This window comes from Bombina bombina, chromosome 5, assembly GCF_027579735.1.
Source record: "Bombina bombina isolate aBomBom1 chromosome 5, aBomBom1.pri, whole genome shotgun sequence".
Lineage (NCBI taxonomy): Eukaryota > Metazoa > Chordata > Amphibia > Anura > Bombinatoridae > Bombina > Bombina bombina.
The window spans coordinates 1,028,343,225-1,028,368,270 of record NC_069503.1 but is presented as its reverse complement, the minus strand read 5'-3'; the positions used below and the strand labels follow the sequence as shown (position 1 = coordinate 1,028,368,270).

General features: G+C 42.0%; 1 protein-coding gene across 1 annotated transcript in view; it reads left to right on the top strand.

The window, feature by feature from the left end:
- Window positions 1–25,046, top strand: part of NUDCD1 (NudC domain containing 1) — a 637,137-nt gene that overhangs the window by 403,283 nt on the left and 208,808 nt on the right. The window contains exon 6 of the mRNA XM_053715288.1: window positions 9,503–9,710. Within this exon, the coding sequence (XP_053571263.1) occupies window positions 9,503–9,710 (208 nt within the window). The remainder of the gene's footprint in view (window positions 1–9,502; window positions 9,711–25,046) is intronic.

Here is a 25,046-nt window from a genome sequence, read left to right as displayed (position 1 = left end):
CAATGTAATTAATAATTACATTGTAGCTATTTTAGGGTTTATATTTATTTTACAGGTAACTTGGTATTTATTTTAACTAGGTACAATAGCTATTAAATAGTTAATAACTATTTAATAGCTACCTAGTTAAAATAATTACCAATTTACCTGTAAAATAAATCCTAACCTGAGTTACAAATACACCTACACTATCAATAAATTAAATAAACTACAAATATCTAAACTAAAATACAATTAAATAAACTAAACTAAATTACAAAAAAAACAAATACTAAATTACAAAAAATTAAAAAAGATTACAAGATTTTTAAGCTAATTACACCTATTCTAAGCCCCCTAATAAAATAATAAAGCCCCCCAAAATAAAAAAAATTCCCTACCCTATTCTAAATTAAAAAAGTTAACAGCTCTATTACCTTACCAGCCCTTAAAAGGGCCTTTTGTGGGGCATGCCCCAAAGAAATCAGCTCTTTTGCCTGTAAAAAAAAACACAATACCACCCCCCAACATTACAACCCACCACCCACATACCCCTACTCTAACCCAAACCCCCCTTAAATAAACCTAACACTACCCCCCTGAAGATCTCCCTACCTTGTCTTCACCCAGGTGGGCAGAACTCTTCATCCGATCCGGGTGATGTCTTCAATCAAGCGGCAGAGAAGAAGTCTTCCATCTGGGCGATGTCTTCAATCAAGCTGCAAAGAAGAGGTCCTCCATCGGGGCGAAGTTTTCTTCCAAGCGGCATCTTCAATCTTCTTTCTTCGCTCCTCCGACGCGGAACATCCATCCGACACGACGACTTCCCGACGAATGAGGTTCCTTTAAATGACGTCATCCAAGAATCGAATTCCGATTGGCTGATAGGATTCTATCAGCCAATCGGAATTAAGGTAAAAAAAGATTGGCTGATTCTGATTGGCTGATTCAATCAGCCAATCAGATTTTTCTACTTTAATTCCGATTGGCTGATAGAATCCTATCAGCCAATCGGAATTCGACGGACGCCATCTTGGATGACGTCATTTAAAGGAACCTCATTCGTCGGGAAGTCGTCGTGCCGGATGAATGTTCAGCGTCGGAGGAGCGAAGAAAGAAGATTGAAGATGCCGCTTGGAAGAAAACTTCGCCCGATGGAGGACCTCTTCTTTGCCGCTTGATTGAAGACATCACCCGGATCGGATGAAGAGTTCTGCCCGGCTGGGTGAAGACAAGGTAGGGAGATCTTCAGGGGGGTAGTGTTAGGTTTATTTAAGGGGGGTTTGGGTTAGAGTAGGGGTATGTGGGTGGTGGGTTGTAATGTTGGGGGGTGGTATTGTGTTTTTTTTTACAGGCAAAAGAGCTGATTTCTTTGGGGCATGCCCCGCAAAAGGCCCTTTTAAGGGCTGGTAAGGTAATAGAGCTGTTAACTTTTTTAATTTAGAATAGGGTAGGGAATTTTTTTTATTTTGGGGGGCTTTATTATTTTATTAGGGGGCTTAGTATAGGTGTAATTAGCTTAAAAATCTTGTAATCTTTTTTTTATTTTTTGTAATTTAGTGTTTGTTTGTTTTTTTGTAATTTAGTTTAGTTTATTTAATTGTATTTTAGTTTAGATATTTGTAGTTTATTTAATTTATTGATAGTGTAGGTGTATTTGTAACTTAGGTTAGGATTTATTTTACAGGTAAATTGGTAATTATTTTAACTAGGTAGCTATTAAATAGTTATTAACTATTTAATAGCTATTGTACCTAGTTAAAATAAATACCACGTTACCTTTAAAATAAATATAAACCCTAAAATAGCTACAATGTAATTATTAATTACATTGTAGCTATCTTAGGGTTTATTTTATAGGTAAGTATTTAGATTTAAATAGGAATATTTTAATTAATAATATTAATATTAATTAGATTTATTTTAATAAGAATTTAGTTAGGGATGTTAGAGTTAGATAGGGTTATTATACTTAATATATATATAATATACTAACGATATTAACTATATTAACCATAATATAATTAGGGTTAATATAGTTAATATATATAATAACTATATTAACCCTAATATAATTAAGGTTAATATAGCTGGCGGTGGTGTAGGGGGATTAGATTAGGGGGTAATCTATTTAATATAGGTGGCGGCGGTGTAGGGGGATTTAGATTATAGGCAAAAGAGCTGATTTCTTTGTGACAATGCCCCGCCAAAAGCCCTTTTAAGAGCTGGTAAAAGAGCTGATTTCTTTGGGGCATGCCCCGCAAAAAGCCCTTTTAAGGGCTGGCAATAGAGCTGTTTACTTTGGGGTAATGCCACGCAAAAAAGCCCTTTTCAGGGCTATTTGTAGGGTTAGACTTAGGTTTAGTGGTAGGGATAGTTTAGTATTTTAGGGGTTAATTAATTTAATATAAGTGGCGGCGGTGTAGGGGGATTAGATTAGGGGTTAATTATTTAATATAGCTGGCGGCGGGGTATGGGGATTAGATTAGGGGTTAATAATTTTAATATTGCTGGCGGGGGGGTAGGAGCTCACATTAGGGGGTAGGTAATATAGCTGGCGGCGGTATAGGGGCTCACATTAGGGGGTAGTTAATGTAGGTGGCGGCGGGGTAGGAACTCACATTAGGGGATAGTTAATGTAGGTGGCGGCGGGGTCCGGGAGCGGCGGTTTAGGGGGTTAATAACTTTATTAGGTGGCGGTGGGGTCCGGGAGCGGCGGTTTAGTGTTAATGCATTTATTATTAGGAGAGTGAGGGGGGATAGAGGGTTAGACATGTCGGGCTATGTTTGGGAGGCGTGTTAGACAGTACGGGTGATTTCATAAGTCAGGTTTTGTAGGCGCCGGCAGTTTCTAAAGTGCCGTAAGTCACTGGCGACTCCAGAAATTTGTACTTACGCAGATTTCTGGACATCGCTGGTTTATCAGACTTACGGCACTTTAGCATCTGACGGCGCCGTATATTGGATAGCTCGAGTTGCGAGCTGAAACTACGGGCGGCGGGGGTTCCCACGCTTGTGCCGCAAACTACGATCTTTATCGGATCGCGCCCCATATGAGAAGTATAAATGCAATATTGAAATAGAGATGCAGTAAAAAAATTGTATTGGTAAATCACATTAAAAATCAAACAAAAAAATAAATAATCTAAATTTATATTAAATTTACAGAAGAAACAAAACTATTATGATACACGTATTACCCTAATAGAAAAATACAGGCTTACAAAAATAGAAGTGATTGTAAGATACTATATGCATAAACAGGGTAATCTTGGGTGCGCATATTTAATTTTAACCCCTTAACGACAGCCGATGTATCCTGCATGAGAGGTTAAAATTTGCTCCAATTTGAAGAATCAAAACTATGATCATAGATCAGTGACCTTTTAAAAGCAAAACACAGAGCTAACGGTGCTGTTATAAGTGATCACATTAACCCCATATACTGATGTAACTGCTGTGGCAGTTCTGAACCACCAAAAGTATTAAAGAGCTGACTTAACACATAACAGCAATGTGCTTGCTTCATCACTAACAACTGATATACAGTGGGGCAAAAAAGTATTTAGTCAGCCACCAATTGTGCAAGTTCTCCCACTTAAGAAGATGAGAGAGGCCTGTAATTTTCATCATAGGTATACCTCAACTATGAGAGACAAAATGTGGAAACAAATCCAGACAAACACATTGTCTGATTTGGAAATAATTTATTTGCAAATTATGGTGGAAAATAAGTATTTGGTCAATATCAAAAGTTCATCTCAATACTTTGTTATATATCCTTTGTTGGCAATGACAGAGGTCAAAATTTTCTGTAAGTCTTCACAAGGTTGTCACACACTGTTCCTGGTATGTTGGCCCATTCCTGCATGCAGATCTCCTCTAGAGCAGTGATGTTTTGGGGCTGTCGCTGGGCAACAGAGACTTTCAACTCCCTTCAAAGGTTTTCTATGGGGTTGAGATATGGAGACTGGCTAGGCCACTCCAGGACCTTGAAATGGTTCTTACGAAGCCACTCCTTTGTTGCCCGGGCGGTGTGTTTTGGATCATTCTCATGATGAAAGACCCAGCCACGTTTCATCTTCAATGCCCTTGCTGATGGAAGGAGGTTTGCACTCAAAATCTCACGATACATGGCCCTATTCATTCTTTCATGTACACGGATAAGTCGTCCTGTTCCCTTTGCAGAGAAACAGCCCCAAAGCATGATTTTGCCACCCCCATGCTTCACAGTAAGTATGGTGTTCTTTGGTGGCAACTCAGCATTCTCTCTCCTCCAAACACGACGAGTTGTGTTTCTACCAAACTGTTCTACTTTGATTTCATCTGACCATATAACATTCTCCCAATCCGCTTCTGGATCATCCAAATGCTCTCTAGCATATTTCAGACGGGCCCGGACATGTACTGGCTTATGCAGGGGGACACGTCTGGCACTGCAGGATCTGAGTCCCTGGTGGCGTAGTGTGTTATTGATGGTAGCCTTTGTTACGTTGGTCCCAACTCTCTGCAGGTCATTCACTAGGTCCCCCCGTGTGGTTCTGGGATGTTTGCTCACCGTTCTTGTGATCATTTTGAACCCACGGGGTGAGATCTTGCGTGGAGCCCCAGATCATGGGAGATTATCAGTGGTCTTGTATGTCTTCCATTTTGTAATTATTGCTCCCACCGTTGATTTATTCACACCAAGCTGCTTGCCTATTGCAGATTCAGTCTTCCCAGCCTGGTGCAGGTCTACAATTTTGTTTCTGGTGTCCTTCGACAGCTCTTTGGTCTTCACCATAGTGGAGTTTGGAGTGTGACTGTTTGAGGTTGTGGACAGGTGTCTTTTATACTGATAACAAGTTCAAACAGGTGCCATTAATACAGGTAATGAGTGGAGGACAGAGGAGCCTCTTAAAGAAGAAGATACAGGTCTGTGAGAGCCAGAAATCTTGCTTGTTTGTAGGTGACCAAATACTTATTTTCCACCATAATATGCAAATAAATTCTTTACAAATCAGACAATGTGATTGTCTGGATTTGTTTCCACATTTTGTCTCTCATAGTTGAGGTAAACCTATGATGAAAATTACAGGCCTCTCTCATCTTCTTAAGTGGGAGAACTTGCACAATTGGTGGCTGACTAAATACTTTTTTGCCCCACTGTAGTTATCTGAGGCAGATCACAGACCATCTTTGATAAATTGCCATGTCCCTATTTCTCTGGGGGTTTTGTTTCAGGGTTAATGATAGAAGTGGGTGTGATACTCAAATAGACCTATCATGTAAAACTATTAGGTCATAATCAATGAAAAGTAAAATTCATAAGCAAAGGTAGTCCGAGGTGGAGTAATTATCACGTGCAAATAGGTTTCAAACCCCTCAAAAGACCAGTTCATAAATGCCGTTCATATCCATAAACATTAATTGAGCCATAAAAGTCATAAAATCAGTTCATATCCAATTTCACTCTCACTTCTAAGTTAGCTATGCGGTTGCTTCAGGTGGGACCTGCCCGGCCCCAGGAATATATCACAAAGGAATATATCTCAAAACGCTGCTTCAGTGTTGCCGCTTTGGCAGGTCACTCACCACTTACTCCTACCGCGCGCCAACTCGCCGTCTGCGAGGAAGGAGGAGGGTACAGACGTCACTGATGATTGACTCAGGCTCCGGTCTCACAGCCAACGAATGGAAGGGAAGGTGTGTCCTTACTCCGATAGCGTCATCCACAGAGGCTATACTCTGTTAACTCCTCGGGCACCAAAGAGCAATAGTACAATAGGAGAAAACAACCTGTCCTTGCTGGTGAAGCTTCATTAATGATACAAGAGGTTCGGACAGGTTGAAATATAAAAAGTCAAATTTTATTCCAGGAAAGGATAAAAACAGGAACAAGCACTTAGAAAAATAGCTGGATAAGTGTAACACCTAGAAAGGCTTACGCGTTTCGGCGTTAGCCGTAGTCATAGCCCTAGGTGTTAGGTATCCTCCCTAATCTTATATTATACAAGGTATAATCTTATTGGTTAAAAACACTGATGTTAAAAATGTACACCTGTTCAGCAAAATAAAGATCCGCCTAACACAGCATTATATACATTACAAAAAGGCACATCAGGATTGATTTCTATAAAATGAATTGATCAAGCTATACAGCTATAAATATAAATAAATATATATATATATATATATATATATATATATATATACATATATATATCTCCTGAGCTAGTGTAATTAATATAAAGGAAGACAGACAGGTAAAATACTTTAAAGAGCATTGGAAAGCATGAATGAAACATAAATGACTAAATGAATTTAGAATTTTGACATTGCTGATATGTTAACACCACACTATAATTAATTAGACCATATAAGTAGTGACAGTATCGCTGCCGTACAATAATATTGCAAGTATATGAGGCATAAGATATTATATCTATGACAATCTTTCCGCCATACTGCAACAACCAATATGGTCCAAAAGATCAGTAAATACCGAAAACATATTTAAGGGTTGGATCATTTCTTCATATACTACCACAATATCGCGTAGGAAAATTTTGTGCTCAAAAATGATATGTTATATTTCCCACAGTAACCACATATTGTTTAAAACCTGTAGTATCCTTTGATTCTAAAATAAGAAGAAGAAAAACCCATAACCTATACAAAGATGTCTAAAGATATATAAAGATATAAGATGTTCTATATATATATATATACTGTGTGGAAGACAATGCCAGAATGTTTGTTTGAAAAGTGCATATCTGATAAAACAGATTGAAAATACTCTAAACATATTTAGAAAGCATTTTGAAAATAATTTGAAAATATTGGGAAGGTATTGATCTCTCAAGAAATCATTCCATTTTTGAGGTACCTATGGCCATAAAAATTATTCCAAATCTTGTTTAATACATAGTATCGCTAATATGAAAATATATGCTAAATACCAAGTTCCAGATTTAATTAAGGACAGTACAAGGCTGGATAAAGCTAGATGTCAGTTATGGGTTTCAGCCAAGAGAGGAGATGCACAGGGTCCCCAAGCAGAAACAAATGAACAATTTTAATGAGCATTATTTGAATATCTATTCCCAAAAATTGATCAAGTCAAATTTGGAATTTAGACCCTTTGGAATACGTGTCCCTAGCTTGAAGATCCAGTACATCTCCCTCTTGGCCAAAATGGAATTCTTGTCACCACCCCTGATGGGTACCCTTATCTTTTCAATGATGCACCATCTTAAGGACTGTACACTTTTGTTGTGTTTAATAGCAAAGTGTTGTACCAATGGTGTGGTTGCCTTGCCTAAGGTCAGTGTAGATAAATGTTCCCTGATCCTAGAATTGGCATCTCTTGCTGTAAGTCCTACATATTGGTGCATTCCAATAGATAGATAATACACTCTGCGGTGCAATTTAAGCACGATTGAATGTCAAAACTCTCCCCAGTGACACAAGACTGGAAATTAGTAGTCACTAAGACATAATCACATGGTCTACATTTCTTGTGTCCGCAACGGAACATTCCCAAATGTCTCAACCAAGAGCTACTGGGATTTCCAATTTGTTTGAGCTGCGTTGGTGCTAATCTAGCTCCAAGTGTATTGCTTTTGCGATAAGAACACCTTAACCCTCTTTTGTTTCAGGGCATCTCCTGTGAGTGACAGCTAGGTTTTTCACTCCTCATCTGCCAAACGTTAGATAATTGGGTCTTCAGGGTTTTGAAGACCATTTCTTTTGCTTTCCTTTGCTTTCAAATCTAATGGATTCATATCGGTGGCAAAATTATCAAGCTAGATAACTAAAAATTTCTTCGATAACCCTAGAAGTGTTTTTATTGTAGATAAGATCCTAAAGGAATTGGCAGAATTATACTGAACTTTTATAGCAGTTTCTACCCCCCCCCCACACACACACACACACACACTCCAAAAAAAAGCATATTACACAGCTTTTATTTATTTTGAGACTAGCTGATCCGTGTTGAATACTATATGGGACACCTCAATCCTCTATCTGTGGAAATTTGACTCCTGGCCGAGTTCCGTATACTAAAGGCCCGCTGGAGGCAACTACGCATGCGCTATTCTTCGTGCGCTATCTGTAATGCTCGTGGGATACTCCTCTATCAGACTGAACTCGGCTAGTAGTCTTGTTATCCCGGCGTTGCGCCAGAGTTATAGGGAATATCATAGAGCAGAGAAAGTTAGTAAGATGAGGAAGGCGGCACTCGCCACAGGCAGGACAGTCCCCAACGGCAGAGCAGTCCAAGGACAAACCACTAGAATGGTCAGGCAGGCAGGGTTTGGCAACAGCAAAGCAGTCCAAGGGCACACTATTAGAATGGTCAGGCAGGCAGGATTTGACAACAGTAAAGCAGTCCAAGGGCACACCACTAGAATGGTCAGACAGGCAGGGTTCGGCAACAAAGAGGCAATCCAAAACAACAGGGGTTAATAAGCAGAGTAGTTAGACAGGCAGGGTTCAGCAGCAGTATATCAATCCAGCAAATTAGGGGTTAAACAGGCAGAGTAGTCAGACAGGCAGGGTTCAGCAGCAGTATATATATCCAGCAATTCAAGGGTTAAACAGGCAGAGTAGTCAGAAAGGCAGGGTTCAAACACATTAAGGCAATACTGTAGTAACGATCTATCACACCCAGGAGCACACAAAGTAACACCTATACTTGGGCAGTGATAGATCGTTATTTGAGGGACTTACATAGGTGCAGGATTTGAGCTACAGGAATCCAGACCGGCATCTGAGAGAGAGGAGTGTGCAGCAATGACGTCAGCGCCGCATGCATCCGGACCCGACACAGCCCCTGGCAACGAGCAGGGAAGACACGCCGTGTCCCTAGCAACGGCTATAGTGGCGCTGCGTAACACTAACATGCTTCATCCTGCACGACACACAGCCAATTCAACTCCACAACATTAGGATATGGTGATGTAATAAGCAGGAGTCGTCCAGCGGCCATTTCAAAATGGCCAATGTTGGCAAACATACTTTATTTTAGCCCCCAAGCCAGATTTATCGCACAGCTATTGGCTAAGAGGTGAAAACGTCACCTCCTAGTAAAAAAAATTTTTTTAGCCATGGGCTGCTGTAGCAGCTAAAAACGGCGATCGATTGAAACAAATAAAGGAGCTTACTACATGAAGTTTCTTATACTTCATGAATGAAAGTCCCCTTTATTTGTTTCAATAGTCAATCCTAGCGTTTGTAAAATGCTAGGATTGACTTTCACTTTAAGCTCATTCCTTAGATTATCCATGTGCATTTCCTAGGTATTCTTACATTGCATTACTGTTGTTGTTCTTACCAGGTTAAACTAGTCCTAAGTATTGTAACCTAATCTTTTGAAACATTACAAAATATGGTCAATTATAACTATTTGATTTTTTTTGGTATGTAATCTTTATTGCTGAGTAAGTAAATATACCCGTTGCTATGTGTGTCGTGTTCTCAAATACCTACCATTTGGTATGCTCCTAATTCTTGTAAATGTCTGTTATTCCCATCACAGAACCACTTTACATTTGGCGACAAACTGGAGAAGATGTGACTTTAACCTTCCAACTTCCAGAAGATGTGACAAAAGGGGACATTAAGATCACATTTTCTTCAAATCACCTTAGTATTTCTTTAAAGGACCACGAACCTCTTCTGAAAGGGCAACTTTATTCAATTATTGATCATGAAAGTAGTTCTTGGATTCTAAATGACAAAAGAAGGTAAATCAAATATTTTTTAATGTGTTATTGTTCATAAAGCCTCTTCTAGCAAGCTGCAACTCCTTAGAATGCTTTATTTAAATAATATCACATACCTGATGGAAGTGTTTATCTTTTTTTCCCCTTTAATCTTTAAAGCCAATGCTCTTTGCACAAGAAGACTGTAAAATAGTAACTTACTTTCATATATTGATGTAATCCAGTACCTCTGCCACCATGAAGCAATGTATATATGCAGTGTACTGTTCAAAGATATATGTATGGCAGAGCTACAACGTAATGCATAACTGTGATGTATTATAGTTCTTCAACTGGTTTCCATAACCTCATTAAGCTCTTTCTCAGAAAGTGTGACTGTTTTTTTTTTTTAGTTTGTTTTTTGCAATGCTCTGTATAACCAGGAAATTCTAAGAACATATTTAATCAGTCACAAATATTTAAAGGGACATTATAGTAAGAAAATTACGTAGATAAAGCCACAATTGTTCTTTCATAATTTAGATAGAACATTAAAAAAAGAGTTTCCGATTTACTTCTGTTATCAAAATTTCTTCTCTTGGTATCATTTTGAAAAACAGATAGGTAGGCTTAGGAACGTGCATTAGTCGGAAGCCCAATACGGCAGCAGTTTTGCAAGAATACTTTCTTTCTAATGACACAATGAGTCCACGGATCATCATTAATTACTGTTGGGGAATATCACTCCTGCCCAGCAGGAGGCGGCAAAGAGCACCACAGCAAAGCTGTTAAATATCATCTCCCTTCCCTCCCACCCCAGTCATTCTCTTTGCCTGCGTTAGAGCAAGGAAATGGTGAAGTTAGGTGTTAGTAAAAGATTCTTCAATCAAGAGTTTATTTTTTTTTAAGTAGTACAAGATTGTACTGCTTTGTTCTGGGATGTAGCCATAGTCCATATCAGTCTCTTCAGTAGAGCAGTTGTGGCTTTAGAGCAATGGGAACTTGTGGGACATAATTCTCACTGCACCTCCCATATATTTATGCTGCCCTAATCCTGATAGCCTAAGTAAGATTACTCAGGCTTTATCTTTTCTCCACAGGGCTATGTGAGGGAGAGGACCTCTTAAACCTGGTGAGCTGCCTTGCTGTCTGGCAGATTTAAAAGGTAAGTGCTGACTTTTTATTCTGGGTCTAGGAAATAAAAGGATCTTAGAGGAAGTGGAGCACTTTATTTACCTGGGACATAGAACCTCCTATAGATAAAAGGAGGGGATTTATTCGATAGCACTGTTTAGGCAGGCACTGGGGCTGAGGAGATAGACTCAAGATGAGGTGGTTTTTCACTGCTCCCGGTGGCTTAAATCACTGGGGCTGGGGAGGTAGGCTCAGTATGAGGTGGTTTTTCACTGATCACATATAGCACACTGGCTAAGCAGCTGCCTAGCAAGCTGAAGACCCCAGTTTTGCCTTCAGGCTTGGCAGAATGTTAATTTATCTTCTGGTGGCTTAACTTTAACAAATAAAATGGCGACTGGGAGATTGCTTTTTGAAACGCCCACGAGGGGCGGACCTATGTGTGGCGCCAATTTGGGTTGCGCATCACATTCTCAGCACTTCCTGTTATCGGAGGAATGGAAGGGTTATAAACAGAGTCCTCAGAGTGTTTACACATGCGTTAGGACCAGACAGCGCTACAGCTGAGTTCCGGATCTTTTACTAAGGGGATTGTAACCGGTGTCAGAAGGGCAAGAGGCACCTCAGCTAAGTTAACCTGAGGTGTAGAGCGGTTCTGCAGTATTTGTGTACCTATTTAACCTTTTCTGCACACAAAAATAAAAAAGTTCCGTTTTAAAATTTAAAGAGACAGTAACGTTTTTCTCTTGCAAGGTGTATCCAGTCCACGGATTCATCCTTTACTTGTGGGATATTCTCATTCCCTACAGGAAGTGGCAAAGAGAGCACACAGCAAAGCTGTCCATATAGCTCCCCCTCTAGCTCCACCCCCCAGTCATTCTCTTTGCCGGCTCTAAGCACTAGGGTCTCTCTCAGGAGTGTAAAGTGAATGTGGTGTTAGAATTGTAGTTTTATTATCTTCAATCAAAAGTTTGTTATTTTAAATGGTACCGGTTTGTACTATTTACTCTCTAGCAGGAAAGTGATGAAGATTTCTGCTGAGAGGAAAATGATTTTAGCATGTTGTAACTAAAATCCACTGCTGTTCCCACACAGGACTGAGGAGTACCAGAAAACATCAGTTGGGGGGAACAGTTTGCAGGGTGATCTGCAATAAGGTATGTTCAGTCATTTATTTCTAGACAAGACTGAGATAATGCTAGAAGAGACTGACAGATCCCCATGAGGGGAGGGTAAGCTATGTTCACAGACTTAGTAAGGAATTGAATGCTTACACAATAGGGCTAATATACTGGTTGCCACTTATTCAGGGCAATCGATTGTTTAGCTAAGGAAAAATCGTTTTGCAAGACACTTTGAAAGCCCTTTTGGGTTCTTTCTGGGGTTATTACCACATGGCTGTTTTTTAGTCACTAAGGAGTGATTTACTAGGCCTCACAGCTCCGGAGTAGAGTGGGAGGGGCCTAATTTTGCGCCTCAGATGCGCACTTAGAATTGCAGAGGAGTTCATGCTGGTTCACATGGAGGGTCCTGCTGATGTTTGAGGGCCTAAAAGAAGCTATATTCCCCCAAATCTGATCCCTAAGGGCAGGTAGGGCCACAGCAAGGCTGTGGCAAGGTGCTGTAGTACTTTAAACCGGGTGTTGGCTTTAGGCTGCTCCGGTTTGGGCATTAAGGGGTTAATCGTTTTGAAACTTGTGGTGCAATCTTATTAAGGCTTTAGCTACATACTGTGAAAATTTCAGAAAGATTGATGCATTTTTCACTGTTTGGTAAAATTGTGTGCCCTTTTTATCTCTTAAAGGCACAGTAACGTTTTTTTCAAATTGTGTTTTTTATTTGATTAAAGTGATTTCCAAGCCTGCTTGTGTATATTACTAGTCTGTTAAACATGTCTGACACTAAGGAAAATCCTTGTTCAATGTGTTTAGAAGCCATGGTGGAACCCCCTCTCAGAATGTGTCCCACTTTTACTGATATGTCTATACACTTTAAAGATCATATTGTTGCATTTAAGAATGTGGCCCAAGATGATTCTCAGACTGAAGGTAACGAGGGTAGCCCGTCTGCCTCTCCCCAAGTGTCACAACCAGTTACGCCCGCGCAAGCGACGCCTAGTCCCTCTAGTGCGTCTAACCCTTTTACATTACAAGACTTAGCGGCAGTCATGGATAATTCTCTTACAGCCTTCTTATCTAAACTGCCAGTGTTCCCTGCAAAGCGTGATAGCTCCGTTTTAAGAACAGATTATGAGCATTCTGACGCTTTGGTAGCCGTATCCGATATACCCTCACAACGCTCTGAAGTGGGAGCGAGGGATTTGATGTCTGAGGGAGAGGTCTCTGATTCAGGAAGGGTTCCTCCTCAGACAGATTCAGATACATTGGCTTTTAAATTTAAACTAGAACACCTCCGCGTTTTGCTTAGGGAGGTATTAGCTACTCTGGATGACTGCGACCCTTTGGTGATCCCAGAGAAATTGTGTAAAATGGACAAGTACCTAGAGGTCCCTGTTTACACGGATACGTTTCCAGTCCCTAAGAGGATTGCGGATATCGTTACTAGGGAGTGGGATAGACCAGGTATTCCCTTTGTTCCCCCTCCTGTTTTTAAGAAAATGTTCCCCATATCTGACCCTGTGCGGGACTCGTGGCAGACAGTCCCTAAGGTGGAGGGGGCTGTTTCTACACTTGCTAAACGCACAACCATACCAATTGAAGACAGTTGTGCTTTTAAAGACCCTATGGATAAAAAGTTAGAGGGTTTACTTAAGAAAATTTTTGTTCAACAAGGTTTTCTTCTCCAACCTATTGCCTGCATTATTCCTGTAACTACTGCAGCGGCTTTCTGGTTTGAGGCGCTGGAAGACTCGCTCCAGACGGAGACCTCATATGAGGAAATTATGGATAGAATTAAGGCTCTAAAGCTAGCTAATTCTTTTATCACTGACGCCGCTTTCCAAATAGCTAAGTTAGCTGCGAAAAATTCAGGTTTCGCCATTTTGGCGCGCAGGGCGCTATGGTTAAAGTCCTGGTAGGCCGATGTGTCGTCTAAATCCAAGCTTTTGAACATCCCTTTCATAGGAAAGACCCTCTTCGAGCCTGAATTGAAAGAGATTATTTCAGATGTCACCGTAGGAAAAGGCCATGCTCTCCCTCAGGACAAGCCCTTTAAGACAAAGAATAAAGCTAATTTTCGTTCCTTTCGGAATTTCAGGAACGGCCCCGCTTCATCCTCTCCGGCTGCAAAGCAAGAGGGTAACGCTTCACAACCCAGGGCAACCTGGAAACCTTACCAGGGCTGGAATAAGGGTAAACAGGCCAAAAAGCCTGCAGCTGCCACCAAGACAGCATGAAGGGGTAGCCCCCGATCTGGGACCGGATCTATTAGGGGCAGACTCTCTCTCTTCGCTCAGGCCTGGGCAAGAGATGTACACGATCCTTGGGCATTAGAGATTGTAGCCCAGGGATACCCTCTAGAATTCAAGGACTCTCCTCCAAGGGGAAAGTTCCACATTTCTCGTCTGTCTACAGATCAGACAAAGAAAGAGGCGTTTTTGCGCTGTGTAGAAGATCTACACACAATGGGAGTGATCCACCCAGTTCCAATTGCAGAACAAGGACTGGGGTTTTACTCAAACCTGTTTGTGGTTCCCAAAAAAGAATGAACTTTCAGACCAATCCTGGATCTCAAAATTCTAAACAAATTCCTCAGAGTCCCATCATTCAAGATGGAGACCATTCGGACAATCTTACCAATGATCCAGGAGGGTCAATATATGACTACCGTGGATCTAAAGGATGCGTATCTGCACATTCCTATCCACAAAGATCATCACCAATTTCTCAGGTTCGCCTTTCTGGACAAGCATTATCAGTTCGTGGCTCTTCCTTTCGGGTTGGCCACTGCTCCCAGAATTTTCACAAAGGTGCTAGGGTCCCTCCTGGCGGTTCTAAGACCGCGGGGCATAGCTGTGGCGCCTTACCTAGACGACATCTTAATTCAGGCGTCGACTTTCCAAAGTACAAAGTCTCACACGGAGATTGTATTGACCTTTCTGAGGTCTCACGGGTGGAAGGTGAACGTCAAAAAGAGTTCTCTCTCCCCCCCTCACAAGAGTTCCATTCCTAGGAACCCTGATAGACTCGGTAGAAATGAAAATATTTCTGACAGAGGTCAGAAAGTTAAAACTGTTAACTACTTGCCGAGCTCTTCATTCCATTCCTCGACCATCTGTAGCTCAGTGCATGGAGACAATTGGACTAATGGTAGCGGCAATGGACCTAGTCCCTTTTGCTCGGATACACCTCAGACCACTGCAACTATGCATGCTCAAACAGTGGAATGGGGATTATGCAGATTTGTCTCATCAATTTCAGTTGGACCAGGAGACCAGAGATTCTCTTCTCTGGTGGTTGTTTCAGGATCACCTGTCTCAGGGAATATGTTTCCGCAGGCCAGAGTGGATCATTGTAACGACCGACGCCATTCTGTTAGGCTGGGGTGCGGTCTGGGACTCCCTGAAAGCTCAGGGCTTATGGTCTCGGGAAGAAACTCTTCTCCCGATAAACATTCTGGAACTGCGATATTCAACGCTCTTCAGGCATGGCCTCAACTAGCGGCGGCCAAATTCATCAGATTTCAGTCGGACAACATCACGATTGTAGCTTACGTCAATCATCAGGGGGTAACAAAGAGTTCCCTAGCGATGACGGAAGTAACGAAAATAATCAGGTGGGCAGAGGATCACTCCTGCCATCTCTCAGCAATTCACATCCCAGGAGTAGACAACTGGGAGGCGGATTTTCTAAGTCGTCAGACTTTTCACCCGGGGGAGTGGGAACTCCACCCGGAGGTATTTGCCCAGCTGACTCAGCTATGGGGCACCCCAGAGTTGGATCTGATGGCGTCCCGTCAGAACACCAAACTTCCTCTCTACGGGTCCAGGTCCCGGGATCCCAAGGCGGTATTGATAGATGCTCTAGCAGCGCCTTGGTCCTTCAATCTGGCTTATGTTTTTTCACCGTTTCCTCTCCTCCCGCGTCTGGTTGCCAGAATCAAGCAGGAGAAGGCTTCAGTGATTCTGATAGTGCCTGCGTGGCCACGCAGGACTTGGTATGCAGACCTAGTGGACATGTCATCTGTCCCACCATGGACACTGCCAATGAGGCAGGATCTTCTAATACAGGGTCCGTTCAAGCATCCAAATTTAGTTTCTCTACGTCTGACTGCTTGGAGATTGAACGCTTAATTCTATCAAAGCGTGGGTTCTCTGAGTCAGTTATAGATACTCTGATTCAGGCTAGAAAGCCTGTCACCAGGAAAATCTACCATAAGATATGGCGGAAATATCTTTGTTGGTGCGAATCCAAGGGTTACTCATGGAGTAAGATTAGGATTCCCAGGATATTGTCCTTTCTCCAAGAAGGATTGGAGAAAGGATTGTCAGCTAGTTCCTTAAAAGGACAAATATCTGCTTTGTCTATCCTGTTACACAAGCGTCTGGCAGATGTACCAGACGTTCAAGCGTTTGCTCAGCCTTTAGTCAGAATCAAGCCTGTCTATAAACCTGTGGCTCCGCCATGGAGTTTGAATCTAGTTCTTTCAGTTATTCAAGGGGTTCCGTTTGAACCTTTACATTCCATAGACATTAAGTTGTTATCTTGGAAAGTTTTGTTTTTGATAGCTATCTCTTCTGCTCAAAGAGTTTCAGAATTATCTGCCTTACAGTGTGATTCACCTTACCTGGTGTTCCACGCAGATAAGGTAGTTTTGCGTACCAAGCCTGGTTTTCTTCCTAAAGTTGTTTCTAACAAGAATATTAACCAGGAAATAGTTGTTCCTTCTCTGTGTCCTAATCCATCTTCGAAGAAGGAACGTCTATTACACAATCTTGATGTACTTCGTGCTTTAAAGTTCTATTTACAAGCAACTAAGGATTTCAGACAAACTTCTTCCTTGTTTGTTATCTATTCTGGTAAGAGGAGAGGTCAGAAAGCAACTGCTACCTCTCTCTCCTTTTGGCTGAAAAGCATCATCCGTTTGGCCTATGAGACTGCTGGCCATCAGCCTCCTGAAAGAATTACTGCTCATTCTACCAGAGCAGTGGCTTCCACATAGGCTTTCAAAAATGAGGCTTCTGTTGAACAGATTTGTAAGGCAGCGACTTGGTCTTCCCTGCATACTTTTGCCAAATTTTACAAATTCAATACTTTTGCTTCTTCGGAGGCTATTTTTGGGAGAAAGGTTTTGCAAGCAGTGGTGCCTTCCGTTTAAGGTACCTATCTTGTTCCCTCCCTTCATCCGTGTCCTAAAGCTTTGGTATTGGTATCCCACAAGTAAAGGATGAATCCGTGGACTGGATACACCTTGCATGAGAAAACAGAATTCATGCTTACCTGATAAATTACTTTCTCTTGCGGTGTATCCAGTCCACGGCCCGCCCTTGCATTTGTCAGGTATAATTTTTTTTGTTTAAACTACAGTCACCACTGCACCCTATGGTTTCTCCTTTTTCTTCCTAACCTTTGGTCGAATGACTGGGGGGTGGAGCTAGAGGGGGAGCTATATGGAAAGCTTTGCTGTGTGCTCTCTTTGCCACTTCCTGTAGGGAATGAGAATATCCCACAAGTAAAGGATGAATCCGTGGACTGGATACACCGCAAAAGAAAGTAATTTATCAGGTAAGCATAAATTCTGTTTTTTTCTGTTTTAATTTTTATTAAAAAATGTAAGACTTTTATTTGATTAATTCATCCATTGTGAGTCAGAATGGACCAAGAGGCCCTGTAAAGTGTCACTTGTTCTTTATTTTTTAATACCAATGTGGAACCACCAATCCCTTTCTGTTCCTAATGTGTTGAGAGAATTTTAATTTCTCCTGTTAAGTGTGGTCAGTCCACGGGTCATCATTACTTCTGGGATATTAACTCCTCCCCAACAGGAAGTGCAAGAGGATTCACCCAGCAGAGCTGCTATATAGCTCCTCCCCTTTACGTCACCCCCAGTCATTCTCTTGCACCCAACGAATAGATAGGATGTGTGAGAGGACTGTGGTGATTATACTTAGTCTTATACCTTCAATCAAAAGTTTGTTATTTTATAATAGCACCGGAGTGTGTTATTCCTTCTCTGGTAGAATTTGAAGAAGAATCTACCTGAGTTTTTTCTATGATTTTAGCCGGAGTAGTTAAGATCATATTGCTGTTTCTCGGCCATCTGAGGAGAGGTAAACTTCAGATCAGGGGACAGCGGGCAGATTAATCTGCAAAGAGGTATGTAGCAGCTTATTATTTTCTGACAATGGAATTGATGAGAAAATTCTGCCATACCGATATAATGTAAACTCAGCCTTAAATGCAGTAGCAGCAACTGGTATCAGGCTGTCATGTATGTATATTTTACACTTCAGTATTCTGGGGAATGGCACTTCACTGGAATTATACTGTATGCATAAAACTTTAGCCTAATTTGCAAGGACTAGCAACAGGCTTTTTAATAACACTCAATTTATTAATGTTAAACGTTTTTTGCTGGCATGTAAAATCGTTTACTTTTCTGAGGTACTGGGTGAAAAAATGTTTTGGGCACTATTTTTTTCCACTTGGCAGTCGTTTTATTTAATTTATGACAGTTTACTGATCTCTCTCACTGTTATGTGTGAGGGGGAGGGGCCTTTTTTTGGCACTTTTGCTACGCATCAAAAAATTCAGTTAGAAGTTTATTGTCTTCCCTGCATGATCCGGTTCATCTCTACAGAACTCAGGGGTCTTCAAAACTTGTTTTGAGGGAGGTAATCACTCACAGCAGAGCTGTGAGATTGTAGTTGACTGTGATAAAAAACGTTTATTTCTGTATTTTTTTTCTGCTATCAGGGTTAGTTATCCTTTGCTAATGGGAGCAATCCTTTGCTAAAATTGTGTTTTTTACAAAGATTTGATGCTATAACTTTTCAGTTTATTAATTTTCAACTGTCATAACTTTTTCTGTGCTTCTTATAGGCACAGTACGTTTTCATATTATAGTAAATTACTTGAAAAGTATTTCCAAGTTGCTAGTTTATTTGCTAGTGTGTTAAACATGTCTGATTCAGAGGAAGATATCTGTGCTATATGTGCTAAAGCCAAAGTGGAGCCCAATATAAATTTATGTACTAACTGTATTCATGCTACTTTAAATAAAAGTCAATCTGTACAAATTGAACATATTTCACCAAACAACGAGGGGAGAGTTATGCCGACTAACTCGCCTCACGTGTCAGTACCTGCATCTCCCGCTCGGGAGGTGCGTGATATTGTAGCGCCGAGTACATCTGGGCGGCCATTACAAATCACATTACAGGATATGGCTACTGTTATGACTGAAGTTTTGGCTAAATTACCAGAACTAAGAGGTAAGCGTGATCACTCTGGGGTGAGAACAGAGTGCGCTGATAATATTAGGGCCATGTCAGACACTGCGTCACAATTTGCAGAACATGAGGACGGAGAGCTTCATTCTGCGGGTGACGGTTCTGATCCAAACAAACTGGATTCAGATATTTCAAATTTTAAATTTAAGCTGGAAAACCTCCGTGTATTACTAGGGGAGGTGTTAGCGGCTCTGAATGATTGTAACACAGTTGCAATACCAGAGAAAATGAGTAGGTTGGATAAATATTTTGCGGTACCGGCGAGTACTGACGTTTTTCCTATACCTAAGAGGCTTACTGAAATTGTTACTAAGGAGTGGGATAGACCCGGTGTGCCGTTCTCACCCCCTCCGATATTTAGAAAGATGTTTCCAATAGACGCCACCACACGGGACTTATGGCAAACGGTCCCTAAGGTGGAGGGAGCAGTTTCTACTTTAGCTAAGCGTACCACTATCCCGGTGGAGGATAGCTGTGCCTTTTCAGATCCAATGGATAAAAAGTTAGAGGGTTACCTTAAGAAAATGTTTGTTCAACAAGGTTTTATATTGCAACCTCTTGCATGCATTGCGCCTGTCATGGCTGCAGCAGCATTTTGGTTTGAGTCTCTGGAAGAGACACTTGAATCAGCTCCATTAGATGAGATTACACACAAGCTTAAAGCCCTTAAGTTAGCTAACTCATTTATTTCAGATGCCGTAGTACATTTAACTAAACTTACGGCTAAGAATTCCGGATTCGCCATTCAGGCACGCAGAGCACTGTGGCTAAAATCCTGGTCAGCTGACTTTACTTCTAAATCTAAATTGCTTAATATACCTTTCAAAGGGCAGACCTTATTCGGGCCCGGGTTGAAAGAAATTATCGCTGACATTACAGGAGGTAAAGGCCATGCCCTGCCTCAAGACAGAGCCAAACCTAAGGCTAGACAGTCTAATTTTCGTTCCTTTCATAATTTCAAAGCAGGAGCAGCATCAACTTCCTCTGCACCAAAACAGGAAGGAGCTGTTGCTGGCTACAGACAAGGCTGGAGACCTAACCAGTCCTGGAACAAGGGCAAGCAGGCCAGGAAACCTGCTGCTGCCCCTAAGACAGCATGAATCGAGGGCCCCATATCCGGGAACGGATCTAGTGGGGGGCAGACTTTCTCTCTTCGCCCAGGCTTGGGCAAGAGATGTCCAGGATCCCTGGGCGTTAGAGATCATATCTCAGGGATACCTTCTGGACTTCAAATTCTCTCCCCCAAGAGGGAGATTTCATCTGTCAAGGTTGTCAACAAACCAAATAAAGAAAGAGGTGTTTCTACGCTGCGTACAAGATCTTTTATTAATGGGAGTGATCCATCCGGTTCCGCGGTCGGAACAAGGACAAGGGTTTTACTCAAATCTGTTTGTGGTTCCCAAAAAAGAGGGAACTTTCAGGCCAATCTTGGATTTAAAGATCCTAAACAAATTCCTAAGAGTTCCATCGTTCAAAATGGAAACTATTCGGACAATTTTACCCATGATCCAAAAGGGTCAGTACATGACCACAGTGGATTTAAAGGATGCTTACCTTCACATACCGATTCACAAAGATCATTACCGGTATCTAAGGTTTGCCTTTCTAGACAGGCATTACCAGTTTGTGGCTCTTCCATTCGGATTGGCTACGGCTCCGAGAATCTTCACAAAGGTTCTGGGTGCTCTTCTAGCGGTACTAAGACCGCGAGGAATTGCGGTAGCTCCGTACCTAGACGACATTCTGATACAAGCTTCAAGCTTTCAAACTGCCAAGTCTCATACAGAGTTAGTACTGGCATTTCTAAGGTCGCATGGATGGAAGGTGAACGAAAAGAAGAGTTCTCTCTTTCCACTCACAAGAGTTCCCTTCTTGGGGACTCTTATAGATTCTGTAGAAATGAAGATTTACCTGACAGAAGACAGGTTAACAAAGCTTCAAAATGCATGCCGTGTCCTTCATTCCATTCAACACCCGTCAGTAGCTCAATGCATGGAGGTGATCGGCTTAATGGTAGCAGCAATGGACATAGTACCCTTTGCACGCCTACATCTCAGACCGCTGCAATTGTGCATGCTAAGTCAGTGGAATGGGGATTACTCAGACTTGTCCCCTACTCTGAATCTGGATCAAGAGACCAGAAATTCTCTTCTATGGTGGCTTTCTCGGCCACATCTGTCCAGGGGGATGCCATTCAGCAGGCCGGACTGGACAATTGTAACAACAGACGCCAGCCTACTAGGTTGGGGCGCTGTATGGAATTCTCTGAAGGCTCAGGGACAATGGAATCAGGAGGAGAGTCTACTACCAATAAACATTCTGGAATTGAGAGCAGTTCTCAATGCCCTTCTGGCTTGGCCCCAGTTAACAACTTAGGGGTTCATCAGGTTTCAGTCGGACAACATCACGACTGTAGCTTACATCAACCATCAGGGAGGGACAAGAAGCTCCCTAGCAATGATGGAAGTATCAAAGATAATTCGCTGGGCAGAGTCTCACTCTTGCCACCTGTCAGCAATCCACATCCCGGGAGTGGAGAACTGGGAGGCGGATTTCTTAAGTCGTCAGACTTTTCATCCGGGGGAGTGGGAACTTCATCCGGAGGTCTTTGCCCAAATACTTCGACGTTGGGGCAAACCAGAGATAGATCTCATGGCGTCTCGACAGAACGCCAAGCTTCCTCGTTACGGGTCCAGATCCAGGGATCCGGGAGCGGTTCTGATAGATGCTTTGACAGCACCTTGGACCTTCGGGATGGCTTATGTGTTTCCACCCTTCCCGATGCTTCCTCGATTGATTGCCAGAATCAAACAGGAGAGAGCATCAGTGATTCTAATAGCGCCTGCATGGCCACGCAGGACTTGGTATGCAGATCTAGTGGACATGTCATCCTGTCCACCTTGGTCGCTACCTCTGAAACAGGACCTTCTGATCCAGGGTCCCTTCAAACATCAAAATCTAATTTCTCTGAAGCTGACTGCTTGGAAATTGAACGCTTGATTTTATCAAAACGTGGTTTTTCTGAGTCAGTTATTGATACCTTAATACAGGCTAGGAAGCCTGTTACCAGAAAGATTTACCATAAGATATGGCGCAAATACTTATATTGGTGCGAATCCAAGAGTTACTCATGGAGTAAGGTTAGGATTCCGAGGATATTGTCTTTTCTACAAGAAGGTTTAGAAAAGGGTTTATCCGCTAGTTCCTTAAAGGGACAGATTTCAGCTCTGTCCATTCTTTTACACAAACGTCTGTCAGAAGTTCCGGACGTTCAAGCTTTTTGTCAGGCTTTAGCTAGGATCAAGCCTGCGTTTAAAACTGTTGCTCCACCATGGAGTTTGAACTTAGTTCTTAATGTTTTACAGGGGGTTCCGTTTGAACCCCTTCATTCCATTGATATCAAGTTGTTATCTTGGAAAGTTCTGTTTTTAATGGCGATTTCCTCGGCTCGAAGAGTCTCTGAGTTATCTGCCTTACATTGTGATTCTCCTTATCTGATTTTTCATTCAGACAAGGTAGTTCTGCGTACTAAACCTGGGTTCCTACCTAAGGTGGTCACTAACAGGAATATCAATCAAGAGATTGTGGTTCCATCTTTGTGTCCTAATCCTTCTTCGAAGAAGGAACGTCTGCTACACAATCTAGATGTAGTCCGTGCCCTGAAATTTTATCTACAGGCAACTAAGGATTTTCGACAAACGTCTTCCCTGTTTGTCGTTTATTCTGCTCAGAGGAGAGGTCAAAAAGCTTCGGCTACCTCTCTCTCCTTTTGGCTTCGTAGCATAATACGGTTAGCCTATGAGACTGCTGGACAGCAGCCTCCTGAAAGAATTACAGCACATTCTACTAGAGCTGTGGCTTCCACTTGGGCCTTTAAGAATGAGGCTTCTGTTGAACAGATTTGCAAGGCTGCAACTTGGTCTTCTCTTCATACTTTTTCCAAATTTTACAAATTTGACATTTTTGCTTCTTCGGAGGCTGTTTTTGGGAGAAAGGTTCTTCAGGCAGTGGTTCCTTCCGTATAAAGAGCCTGCCTGTCCCTCCCGTCATCCGTGTACTTTAGCTTTGGTATTGGTATCCCATAAGTAATGATGACCCGTGGACTGACCACACTTAACAGGAGAAAACAAAATTTATGCTTACCTGATAAATTCCTTTCTCCTGTAGTGTGGTCAGTCCACGGCCCGCCCTGTTTTTTATGGCAGGTAAAAAAATTTTGAATTATACTCCAGTCACCACTACACCCTTTGGCTTCTCCTTTCTCGTTGGTCCTTGGTCGAATGACTGGAGGTGACGTAGAGGGGAAGAGCTATATAGCAGCTCTGCTGGGTGAATCCTCTTGCACTTCCTGTTGGGGAGGAGTTAATATCCCAGAAGTAATGATGACCCGTGGACTGACCCCACTAATGGAGAAAGGAATTTATCAGGTAAGCATAAATTTTGTTTTTATCACCCACACATGCAGTGCCCTGCACTTCCTCTCAAACTCCACCTGGAGTTATCTTGCAAGACATCGCTTCTCTAATGTCATCGGCGGTATCTGATGCATTGTCTGCTTTTCCCATGCTGCAGGGAAAGCGCAAGAGGAAATGTATTCAATCAGGGAATAAAAGTTGCTGATTCAGTAGTGGCTATTCCGAAGATACTTCGGTAGTATCTGAGGGGGAAATCTCAGACTCAGACAGAGTAATACCTTTATCCGATACTGAAGTTGTTTCCTTCAGGTTTAAGCTTGAACACCTCCGTTTGTTACTTAAGGAGGTTTTAGCTACCCTGGACGACTTTGACAATACCGGCGTAGTCAATCCTAAAAAGTCCAGTAAACTAAACAATTATTTTGACGTGCCCTCCATGGTGGAAGTATTTCCTGTACCAGAAGGGGCTACAGAGATTATTGCTAAGGAATGGGAGAAACCGGGTACCACTTTTTCTCCATCTCCTATTTTTAAAAGGATGTTTCCTATAGCAGACTCTATCAAGGAGTCTTGGCAGACGGTACCCAAGGTGGAAGTAGCCAGAGAACTACTATTCCCATAGAGGATAGTTGTTCCTTTAAAGATTATATGGATAAGAAGTTAGAGTAGTTGCTCAAACAGGTGCTAACGTCACTAGTGCGGCAACATACTGGTTTGATGCGTTGTCTGATTCTATTCGGACAGACACTCCCCTCGAAGAAATCCAGGATAGGATAAATGCCTTTAAGTTAGCCAACTCCTTTATACAGATGCTTCCCTTCAGGTTATTAAGCTGGGAGCTAAGATTTCAGGCTTTGCCATATTGGCCCGCAGAGCGTTATGGTTAAAATATTGGTCTGCGGATGTCTCATCTAAGTCTAAACTTTTGGCGATTCCTTACAAGGGATAGACCTTTTTTGGACCTGGTTTGACGGAGATAATTCTGATATTACGGGAGGTAAAGGACATTCCCTCCATCAGGATAAGAGAAATAAACAAAAAGGGTGTCAGAGTAATTTTCATTCCTTTTCGAAAATCCTTCCACTCCCTCTTCCAAGAGTGAGCAGTCCAAGCCTTCCTGGAGACCCAATCGGTTTTGGAATAGGGGGAAGCAATCCAAGAAGCCTGCTGTTAAATCAAAGATAGCATGAAGGGCCTGCCTCCATTCCGGGACCGGATCTTGTGGGGGGCGGGTTTTCCTTCTACGTTCAGGTTCGGGTTTGAGATGTTTAAGATCCCTGGGCGGTGGACGTTGTGTCCCAGGGATACTATCTGGAGTTCAAGACTTTTCCTCCCAGGGGCAGGTTCTGCTTTCAAGATTATCTGCAGACCAGACAAAAAGAGAGGCGTTCTTACACTTATACGGAACCTCTCCGACCT